At 36.7% G+C, this 12424-nt stretch overlaps 1 protein-coding gene across 4 annotated transcripts in view; it reads left to right on the top strand.

Moving 5' to 3' along the window:
• FGF14 (fibroblast growth factor 14) overlaps positions 1 to 12424 on the top strand; it is a 623517-nt gene that overhangs the window by 486308 nt on the left and 124785 nt on the right. For all 4 annotated transcript variants that reach the window (XM_019829208.3, XM_019829233.3, XM_023252979.2 and 1 more), the window contains one exon: positions 7356 to 7466. In XM_019829208.3, the coding sequence (XP_019684767.2) occupies positions 7356 to 7466 (111 nt within the window). The remainder of the gene's footprint in view (positions 1 to 7355; positions 7467 to 12424) is intronic.

Here is a 12424-nt window from a genome sequence, read left to right as displayed (position 1 = left end):
ATGTCCCTACCGCACCTTTTTCCCTCAGCCCTTTGGAAGAGCTCTTGAACATGGTTTATTTTTATGGCTGAATTATATGATAATTTATGGCTTTGGGTAAATTATTCACAATGCTATTTTCTGCTACTAAGCGTGCCAAAATCTAATTAGATCTGCCACAAAAATGTCTATTCCAAAAGTTGCTTTTTACCCTATAAAAAAACATGTGATTTTTCCATAGCTAATAGAGAAGTGACATTTAAGAACCTGCACTGATAACCAACTAGTACCGAAATTTATGTGTAAACAAACATGGTATGTGTGATGTATATACATTTTTATATTTTCTATGTAAAAACACATGCCATATTGTGCATTTTTCAATTTAAATAATGATTACAAATATATCCATCATTCTAAGGATTATCCTGATTTCTCTTTTGTCAGTCTGCACATTGCGTGAAAACAATTTTTGTGACAGTGATTGATTTAAATGAACTCACTTCTGAGAGAGTGATTGTTTTCATTTAAAATGTTGAATATTTTTTTTCCTGTACCTGAAGGCACTTGAACTGCTTTGCATTTCTCTCAGTTCTGAGTATTGAGGCTAATATATTATGAAACATTTTTTTGAAATATATGCACATTAGCTTTCATTATTTCTACTTTAATTAATGTCAGAGAGCATAGTTAGTACAGAGTTTCAAACAAGGAGTATCCTCAAAACATTTTTAGTAAGATGTGCAAGCACAGTCAGTATTTAAAAAAAGAAAACAGAAGGAAAAAAGGATAATTAAAACAAAGTTTTCATATTTTCCTACGCAGAGTAAATATTCTGAATGTGTATCTTAGAAGACAATAAAGAACTCTAACAGTCTTATGAATTGAAAACTATTTTTGCATTTTTTACATGGCTAGGTAAAATGTAAGTGTGGGATTTCAGATATTTATTTTCCTTCAATTATTGAGAGTCGAGTTTGTAGGGGTTTCAGATATATCAGTACTGAAAACAAAATCCTCATTCTTGTAGAGCTTATTTTTAACATTCACTAGAAGAATGTCACCAAACCTTCTTATCCTGTTATTTTTATGAAAAACAAATGAGAATGTTCATCAATATAAGCTTGTTTAACACATGTAATATTTTCACTGTTTATATTCAAGCATACTATTAATTTGGGGTGATGTTCTGTTTTTATCATAGTAGATGTATTCTTAACGTTTTCTTTTCTTTTTTTTTTTTAAACTTTTTTTTTTCAACATTTATTTATTTTTGGGACAGAGAGAGACAGAGCATGAACGGGGGAGGGGCAGAGAGAGAGGGAGACACAGAATCGGAAACAGGCTCCAGGCTCCGAGCCATCAGCCCAGAGCCGGACGCGGGGCTCGAACTCACGGACCGCGAGATCGTGACCTGGCTGATAGTCGGACGCTTAACCGACTGCGCCACCCAGGCGCCCCATTCTTAACGTTTTCAAATACTTTTGACTGACTTCATGTTAGATATGAATAGGTAGGTCGTCATTGCTCCGTTACTCATTTGTGGACTTGTTTTCAACCACATAATCCTTGTGAAGGAATTGTCATCTTTGCTGTTTTCTTGGCGTTAGATTTTTTTTTTCTTTGAGTATCACTATTAATCCATATTATCTCTGTCAGATTTTTTCCCTAAAATATCTTAACTTTAGGGGCGCCTGGGTGGCGCAGTCGGTTAAGCGTCTGACTTCAGCCAGGTCACGATCTCACGGTCCGTGAGTTCGAGCCCCGCGTCCGGCTCTGGGCTGATGGCTCGGAGCCTGGAGCCTGTTTCTGATTCTGTGTCTCCCTCTCTCTCTGCCCCTCCTCCGTTCATGCTCTGTCTCTCTCTGTCCCCAAAATAAATAAACGTTGAAAAAAAATTAAAATATCTTAACTTTAGTTAAACTAGATAATAGAACTTATAAGTCTACTTAACCAAGAAGACATAAACTTCTGCATTTTGCAGAGCACTTATTGGGAACAATGACTGACAGCCAGGACACTGTGCCAGTCCCTCAGAACTAGAGAATGCCCTGAACCTGCCTCAGGTACTTCAAGGACCTCATATGACATGTGAACCTGAAGACTCCAAAGTCAATCCATGTAAACTATTAGCAAAGCTTAATTTCTTTCTCAGTTTTGGGGATGACAATCAAACAGGAAGTTCTAATACTGGGTCTTCACATGCTACATTGCATTGCCTTTCCTTTCTTTTTGGGAGAGAGGCAGCCCGTGATGGATGCTCTTTTTCAGACTTGTACTCCTGTTGCAGCTGCCCAGACTGGTTCTTGTCCATTCTGGAAGTCATGTGAGATACTTTTGGTCTTTCCTGTCAATGTTTCCCTCACAGAATCATGAAATAATACGTATAAGTGAGCTGTCCAGCACGTTTTAGGCTGAAGTTGAGTCTTGCTATAGAGAGAAAACATGGAGGGTTATGTTGTCCTCTACATGGCAGATCGAGAAATTTAGTCATGCCATTGCCGGACCACATATAGCTGCTGTGATTTGCTTTCTCAGGAAAATTGTTTTGTTTTCTTTTGTGTTTTTCACGGATATTTGTCTTCATACTTTTGGACTTTGAGGAAAGAGCTTGTTTCCTTCTGTTTTAATTATTTGAAAGAGTGACCTCATGCTATAAACGGTGATATTGCACTATGGCTAGTTTTATTAGTGAGGATCATAGTGAGTGTTTTATGGACATGTGGCTAAGCACGAAGAGAAACTAATAAGTGGACTCCAGAAAATTTGGGGCAGCCAGTTAATCTACAACAGTAATATGCACTTAGGTTATTTGCATGCATGTATTTCAGTATTATTTGCAAGCATGTATGAAATGTTATCGTTACACATCCTTTGTCAAAAGGCATTAATATGTTTTATTAAAAAATGTCCATTTTCATTATAAAATTATAGGAGATTTTTAAAATAATAAAGTGTTGAAAAACATATAGGAACCAGCAAAATATATTTATATTTCACATTTTTGTGTGTTGTTTCCCATGTATTTTCCCTATGGATAGTATTTCTTATGTGGTCATGCTCATATTATATACACATATGTCATCACACAAAAGTTTATAATACTGGGGATTTAGTTTTAAGTTAGAAGTCTGGACAATACAATTACCTGGTCAAAACTTTTGGTCATTTTTTAGGCTTTACTGCCATCCTGGATTTCATGTTATTACAATTTTCACTCTTATTAGCAATATATGAAATGACTAGATAATTACCCAGTCAGCATTCATTTAAGAAATCTATATTGCCCAGTTCCTATTTGTCTAGACCCTGGAAATGTAACAGTGAGCATATCATACATCTCAGTTTTCTTCGTGAAACTTAGACTACAGTTTGGAGATAGACATCAATCACATAATTGCACAAATAAATGTGAAATTCAAATAACGAATTATAAAGCAAAATAGTAACATTTATTAACCTCCATGGTTAACACAGATTTAGGTTGTATTATTTCCTGTACCTTTTAATATATTAAAAACATTTCAAAATGAAGTAGTTTTGATGTTTGGCTAATGTGAATAATGCTGTAGTTTTTTAAAAATAAGTAATGCCCATGAAGAATGCTGCCATGCAAGTGTTTAAAGAAGGAATCTGAACTCACTTGAGGTATCAAGAAAGTGCCCCAGAAGAAGAATTGATGGAGCTGAACTTCAGAAGGAGAAAAAGAAGTTAAATATTCAAAGATGTGTGCATGTGGGTATGTGCACACAGATGTGCAAGGGGGCATCTTTATGTAGAGACAGGAAAGGTTAAGGGGACAGGATAAATGTGGAACATTATGGGATATTTGTAGGCAGCCCACAGTGACTTGGGCTGGGCTATACAGGGGATGGAGTGGAGTAGTAGAAGACAATGCAGGGCATGTGAGTAGTTCAGTGAGTGGCCAGAGTCCCTGCATGTTTACTGATCTGCTGGATGGAATGGGCCCACTGCAGGTGCAAAGACCACCCAAGAGAGGCAATGAGGGGCCTGAAGAACTGCTGGCAGTGCAAATAGAACAAGGAGCAAGTGAGGGAGATCTTGAAGACAGCATCTGCAAAAACTGAGCAATTCTTTAGCCAGAATGACAAAGGCAGGCACAGTGTTGAGACCTTTCACATGAGTTGATGAGTCAGCGATACAAGTACCTTCCGACTGGAGTTGGTGGAGGAGGGAGAATGACACAGATGAGTTTAAACCTACAGTGTTAAATCTGCAACTTTGGTGAGGGTTTCATGAGTGGAAATTTATTGGGAATGTGGCCAATGGCAAAGTGGGGTGGATCATAGAAGAGATTTTCAAGCACTTTCATTCTTTCTAACTTCATGTGATTGTTCTAATCACTGATTTGACCCTAGGTATGCAGCGTTTGGGTTTATATACAGCTGTGGTTAATCTTTAAAATCTAGTTTAAAAAAAAGAAAACAAGATTGGTTTGCATTTTAGTTTAGATTCTTTTTTTTTTTTTTTTTGGACAGAGAGAGACAGAGCATGAACAGGGGAGGGGCAGAGAGAGAGGGAGACACAGAATCGGAAACAGGCTCCAGGCTCTGAGCCATCAGCCCAGAGCCTGACGCGGGGCTCGAACTCACGGACCGCGAGATCGTGACCTGGCTGAAGTCGGATGCTTAACCGACTGCGCCACCCAGGCGCCCCTAGTTTAGATTCTTAAGATGGTTCGGGCCAATTGTTCAACTTCCAGAGGCCACACAGTTTAGTGGTTAAAATGTAGATCTTGTTCAAACCCCAGTGGAGCACTTGTCAGTTTTGTGTTCTTTGTCAATTACTCCATCATTCTGACTCCACCTTCTCATCTTCAAAGTGGGCTTTCTAATAAGTAAGTTGTGGTTTGTTCAATGAGTTAATCCTGTAACGTACTTACCACAGTGCCTGGCGCCTGGGAAGAGCACAGTCAGTGTTATTATGGTTCCTCAAAAAGAGAACATCAAATAATGTGAAACTAGATGCATAGAAATCAATTTGGTTTCGTTTCTTTGAAATTGAGTGAGAACTCAAAACTATGGTTTCGTTCTTTGCTCACACTTTGCTCAGACTTATGTCCTCCAGTCCCATCCATATTGTCACAAATGGCACAATTTCCTTCTTTTTAAAGGCTGAAAAATATTCTGTTGTGCACTTATACCACATTTTCTTTATCTATTCACTTGCTGATGCACACTTAGGTTGTTTCCATATCTTGGCTATTGTGAATAATGCTGTAGTGGACATGGAGCTGTAGATCTCTTTGAGACCCCGATTTCATTTCCTGTGGCTGTGTACCCAGAAGTGGGATTGCGGTAACAAGCGGATTGGTTGTTTAATTTTTAATTTTTTAAGGAACCTCCATACTGTATTCCACAGTGGCTGCATCAATTTGTATTCCCACCAACAGTACACAAGGATTCCACTTTCTCCACATTCTCACCAATACTTGTTATCTCTTGTCTTTTTGATAATAGGAAAAGCAACAAAAAAAGAAGAGGAAGAAGTGTTCTCTTTAAGTATGAGGGAGCTTGTGGGGGTTATGTGTCTTTTACTGCCTTGCCTGACCTACTTAATTCAAGTAGTAGCTAAAATGTAGAATTATTAACACTAAGTGATTCAAAACATAAAGCTTTTACAGAGGATTATCAATCTCTGAAATTCCTTGTATGTCCTCATGGCAATTAAAAACCTGACTTTTTACCTTTGTTCTCTTCTTTTCCATGCCATTTATTTGCAGTGATGAGCATAAATACAATGCAGCATAAATAAGAAAAGAAGTCCTCAATACGTAGAGGGTCAATAACCCAGTCAAATTTTACTGAGCGAATGGCAGACTAAGGTGCAAGAGTACTTTTTCCCACTAATGCACTTCTTAGAATTGTGTGATTTTTAAAGGTATATACTACAGAATAAGGAACATATGTCACACAATCCCAATAATCACTTAGATTGTTTTTTAATCCTAGTCTTCTAGAAGCATCTATTATATTTAGTTACACTGATGTGATGCTGTGGTGTTCATGCAGTATTCCCCCCAGATTTTCTTCACTATCACTTGATCTTTGAAGAAAATCTAAGTACCAAAAAGTCATTTCTCAAATTATTAGTTATATTATGTGTCCATAATAATATATATTGACATTGTCTTTAGTTTCTTGAGGACTAAACAAAAGACTAAGGGTATTCTGGTTTGGAAGAGCCTTTTTTTTTTTGACATGTGTGTTTTCTTGTTTGTGTTCACCTGTTGGCAAATCCACAAATTTTCTGTCAATTACAAGATGGTAGCCTTCATCGTTCTGTGCCATTCTACTGTTTGATAGCATGATCGTATTTGCATGTCCCATTCAGCGATTGTGGAGAGTTGCCAGTCGCCATGGTGATGAATATGATGTCCAACATCATATCTAGTCATAAAACAAGGATGGCCTTTGAAAAGCCACATGTAAATATTTATTTTCAAAGGTACAGCTGGCTCTTTGTGAAGCCTGGGTCACTTGAATGGTTTTCTTTTCAATGAATCATCAAATGAGAAGTCTGTTACCATATGATTTCCCATTTTGCTTTAATAAACTTCCACTGTCCTCTATCTTTGGCCCTTTTGGCTAAGAATCAAAATCCACGTTATATAATTTCACTCTATTTTTTAGTTATAAATGTGTGCAAACTGTCTAATTCGTCCAGATTATGGCCACAGAGCTGACCTGACAGCATAGGTTTGTTATGGTGCCTCACCCTGAGCTCAGAAATCGACTCTCCCATTTTTCTATGGGTCATGCATGAGTACTAGATGCTTCCATGCCAGTCAGGCTGACCCTTTAGACATCAAAGAGGCATTCTCCATAATGGGGCTTTTTCTAAGAATGCATATCAAAATGTTAGTATGATTTTTTTTTATTATAGGCTTTTCACCTTTTGGGATTACTTGTCAAATTAAGTAAAAAGAAAAATCCATTAAAAAACCTTTAATAAGGTTTCTTAGAAGCAGAAGTTTGCACAACTCTTGTACTACCATCCTGAATGACATTAGACTATTAGACTAATTAGTTTAGGACTTAGCTAATAATTAAACGAATAGATTATTAAGTAGCTCAAGTGTGTTAATTAATAATTTAAATCCACACATTAGTTTCATAAAAGGACCTACTTTCTGCTGCTGACACATGCAACGTATGACTGCTTTTTCCTCACCTTTACTGATCAATATGCTCTAAGTTTGATTCAGACAGAGGAATCTGGGAGATAGAGAGTGAAAGGTGCTACTTCTATCCAATGCCCTCTTCTGAAAAAGAAAGAAAAGAATCAGAAAAAGAAAAAAAGAAACTCTATTCTGACACATTGTGAGGCTTATGATAACTATGTTTGCCTTTCAGATCCCCAGCTCAAGGGTATAGTGACCAGGTTATATTGCAGGCAAGGCTACTACTTGCAAATGCATCCCGATGGAGCTCTCGATGGAACCAAGGATGACAGCACTAATTCTAGTAAGTGACAACCTCAGGCCACCCGTTAACACAGTTGGTAGAAGCTACGCTGCTGCTTAAATGACTTCTTAAAATACATTTACAAATACTTGTTGTGTTGGTTCATTTTTACAAATGTTACACACTAGAATGCCATTTACCATTGTACTTGGACCACATGGATGAAAACATTAACAGCAACAAAAGAAAGCTATCATTTTAAGATAATTAGAGGTTATTTTCTCTCTTTCTCTTTTTTTCAAAATGATTGTTACATCCAGCATTATTGTTACTTTTAATCTTCATTATCCTAAAAGTGAAATAAGGACACCAGTGCATCCAGATGAAAGTTGAATCCATGTTTACTTTGGAAATACTGTTTTTATCAGGCTTGTAGCTTTTTAATGATAATTGTGGAAATTCAAGAGCTGTAAGGATTAGTTGTTTCAAATAATGGAAATGGAATTTTTCAAATTCTTTGCATTCAACCAGAAAAGATAGTATCTTTTTTGTAGAGAGGATGCGAAAGTTCTGTACCTTTAGATACATTGTACAAAATGTTTACATTATATATTTGGGTCTGTGATGATTTTTCTTTAGTTGAAAAGCCATTGACCCTCCATTGTATTAGTGTCTGCCTTCACTTTACTGTTTTTTAATATATAATTCTTCTTTGTGTTTTCATTCTGGTGTCTCTTCTTACTCAATTGTCTGTGTTTTCCCTTCCCATTTTCTGTTTATTCTGGCATAAAAGTCCTTTTAATTTGGCACATCAGTTTTAAAATAGACCCTTTCCAATGCTCGGGAGAATGAATGAAAAGCAAAAACTGATTTTATTGGAAATATTTATTCACATATTAACAGTGGATCAGGAGTGCATATGAATCTTTACCTCCATTTAACATTAGCCCTTCATTTATAGAACAACATTCCATGAGAAGAAGGGAGGATTTGAATACATATAACCAAATTATAGGCACTTTCTGTTTTAAGTTCTAGTAATCCAATTTTTAGTAGCCCCAACATCATCTAATAATATAAAGCAGATTGTTTTTGCATTTGATGTCACTATGTGAAGTGTCAATATTTTTCTAGCCATTGTGTTTACCTTTTAGAATTTGGACCTTGCATCATTTAAATTTTTTTTCAACCTAAAAATGTTCTGTTTATCTGCATTTTCTTCCTTTTCAATCTCTAATCTTTTTCTCTCTTTGTGTCTATTATGTTGTCCTTTTGTCCTTTTAAACTTTTCCCTATTGTATTTGTTCATTGATTTTTTTTGTCAAGTGGTTTATTTCCTTCTTTGATTTAGAGAAAAGAGAAGGTAAAGCAATTCAAACACAAGGAAGAAAGAGAAAACATTTTTATTCTTAAGACTGATGTCAACCATTGTTTACTTGTTGGGATTTTGATATTGGATTGAACTTTTTAAAATTGTAAGGACTTGACCATCTTTGACCTATGAAAGATGCCAGTTTCTTCTGGTTCAAACTAATACATGTGTGTCTGTTCATTTTCTTCTCCCTATCTTTATCTCCTTACCCATTCTTTGACAAAAGGCATTCTCTTTTTCTTATGTCTTATACTCGTGGGAGTCATGGACTCTCAAGATTTGTTAAGTTCTGATGTCTTCAATGTTTTCTGATTTCCTTTGACCAAAATCCAGTGGAGCATGAGGAATAGTTTTCCATAATTCTGATTACTGCAAAAACTATGACATTCTGACTTAGAGTTTGAGGCCATCCCTTATGCCAAAGTTTTTAAGAAAGGAAATAAACCATAGCTATATGAAAATGCTGCTTAGTTTCTCAGAAAAATAATTCTCTTCACAGGTTTTATGCATTTTCCCCTACCTTCTTCTTTGGTTTTTGTAATGCCAAACAAGTTGGTTATTTTTAACGATGGGAATCAATATCAAATTAAGGTGTGTTAGGTAGACACTATCTTTTAAAAGCGTATTGCTTCAGAATTGAATAAGGAGCACAATATTTTCTAAACTGTGAAAGTGCAGATTTATACATTATCTGCACACACACACACACACACACACACACACACACACACATAATTGTATCTGGTTACGCAAACAGTGTTAAACACCAAACTGGAACTCTGAGACTAGACACCAAAAGACACACAACCTTCTGTTCTCTAAATGTGTGGGGCTTGTTTTCTCCTACTGTGTAACCACACTTGAAGGAACAAGAGTCTGGCAGCACTTGCAGTCCTCTCTAACCCCCCTAATACTGTCGAGGAACAATTTAAACAATAAAGAGGGGACAGGATCTCCTGTAGAGAAGCCACAGAACCAAGTCCTAGTGCCCACACTCAAGGGGCTTGCATTCCTGTGCAAAGAGCTGTCCCACACCTTCTGTTCCATTTTATGTGCCCTTTTGGCCAGTTGGGTTAGTTTTGTTACCATTTCAACATTTTCCAAAACATAGCAGAATAGAGAGAAACAGGGTGAGATACAGGTTCTCTCCTCAAAAGGCCATTACAAATTATACGACCATAAAACTTAATAAAACATGGCAGAACTGCAGTAGTTTTATAAAAGCCGTGGGAATTACTGATTCACTCTACTTTTGTGTGTCATCACTTTTGTAGTTGAAAAGCACATTTTTTAGATGGAATTTTAAGATTATTTTCTTTTCTCTGGTTCATTACAGTAGTCTTATGAATCTTCAGAAAATCATAAGCCATGAAAAGTATTCTATAAACATGAGGGTGAGCACTAGAGATGCTGGAAGGCGGGTCCTGGTAGCACTGCCCTTTTGGTTTGACGAAGGGTGTGATGTAAGAATTCACAAATGCATTCCAGATTTTTGATAATCCTCTGAATCCAAACCAAAGACTAGTAATCTGTAAGTAGGAAAAATAAGGAGAAATAATCTAAAGGTCACCATGCTGCCACCTTGAAAGTCACTATATGACAAAACTGAGGCTTGAGCCTTCAAATCTTCATGATTTGAGCTGGACACATATCCCCACAACTGAACATGAGCTTATTTAGAACTAGGTACAGTCAGAACAACCCTACTAAGCTGCCTTTGTCAAGATTTTTAGGTGAGTTGAGAGGAGAGAGAAAGGCCAGCAGACAGTGAGCCTGATCCTAACATCCTCCCCGGGTTTTCCAGCCCGAGATCTAGAAATCTCCGGGAAGGAAAGTGGCATGACAGTGACTGATGATGGGTGATTGGCCCTAATAGAGAAGATACTGTAGCAACTTGACTGCTTACTATTGGCATCTATGTGCCCTGGAGAGATCTTTCACAGAAAGAAATGAGTACACAGGTTACTTCATCACACACTCATTTTCAGGGTATATTCATTTAAAATTCTTAGAGCTGCCCATCTATCTACTAAACATTAGCCTTACCATGAACTATGGCATTTGATTAGGACGTAGTTTTCTTTTCCCCTAGTTTGCTTTTGGGGATGTCCTGAGGTTTTCCTGTGCTCTTAAACTTAATTGCTCCCATCACCAGATTTAATAAATGCTACAAGCACCCCTCTCATCTTAGAAATTCCCGACCTGATAATTTGATGTGTAAAAATTGCCCATCACTCACAGCTACCACCATGCTACAGGCCTTGGGATGGCTGTTTCAATCTTGGCTGTACTTTAGCGTCATTTGAGGAGCTTTTTAAAAAATTTCCTTATGCCCTAAACCCTAAACCCACTTCCAGAGATTCTTATTTAATTTAAGTAGTCTGTGGTTGGGCATGGATTTCCTGCTTTATGAATACAGCTAATTTTAAAGTATAGCCGGGGTTGAAAATCACTACTGTACGGAAAACTAGAGTGTTCCACAGAATAAATAGGGTAGCATGAACATCTTATTATTCTGAACTCCCCTAGGCTTTGTGACATTGCTTTATAATTATATAAAATACAAAAGGAATGGAAAATATAATGATGTCTCAATTAACATGGGTATCTGTAGATTTAATTAGCACCATGGATTCATCATGATCAGCTCTGAATGGGCTTCCACATGACAGTGGTTACATGGGTTAACTTTGATTTGTATTTCTGTAAAGGATAATAACTGACATTTTGGAATTCAGGTCCCAACCAAAATCCTAGGGAAAAAACTTATTTTTTGGTAAGGTCATTTTAGGCTATCATCTATAATTTTTCTCTTTCCTATACCATATTATTTTGATGAGTTCATGATGTACTTACTTTCTAGAATTATACCATCTGGCCTCTATCAAATATATGGCACCTACAAATACCATTAGGAGTGTATAAAGATTAGAATGATTAAGTTTGAATGGGTTAAGTTAGAATAGTTTTCAAGGACAGGCATCCAACTATGTTTTTTTTTCTCCAGAACTTTTACACCTAAATCAGGAATTGTTCTATGGTACCCATCCTTTCAAAATAGAAGGGAGATAGGAGAGTTTAGGTGTTCTGGCTAAGAGTGAAATTAGCCAATGGTCCTGTCCCACAAAGAAGAAATACTGAGTTACAATAACAAAAGTACCATGTACTGTTCAATGACTCCCACTCATGTTTACTATTAAGTAATAGAAGTGAGCAAGCATAAGCCTCATTCTTTTATAACATAAGCCTCTAGAATCCTATGGAAAAGAGTCCAAAGATAGCTTGAATCATGAAAGCTAGTATCCACTTAATCATTTTGCCCCTGAGTATTCCTTTAGGGATCATTATCTATGACCATGGCCTGCCATGTTCCTTTCATCATAGGCATCTTTACATCTTGGGATCAGTAATATGTAATACTTGGAAAAGAAGGTATAAATTTCCCCCACCCTTCAGAGAAAAAAATGTGATGCCTCAGAATTAAATAGAAATTAATTTATAAAGTACATTTTCAATTATATACTGAGTAGACCCATAGATTGAAGCCAAAATTACCCACACTTTTCAAATTATTTGTCTTTTGTGGAATACATTTGAGAACCTAAACCTCAGGTATTTTGTTTACATGTTTACTTCAACATTTCAG

Source organism: Felis catus, chromosome A1, assembly GCF_018350175.1.
Source record: "Felis catus isolate Fca126 chromosome A1, F.catus_Fca126_mat1.0, whole genome shotgun sequence".
In the NCBI taxonomy this organism is placed as follows: Eukaryota; Metazoa; Chordata; class Mammalia; order Carnivora; family Felidae; genus Felis; species Felis catus.
Note: the sequence above shows the minus strand (reverse complement) of the source record. Positions and strands in the feature narration are given on the sequence as shown.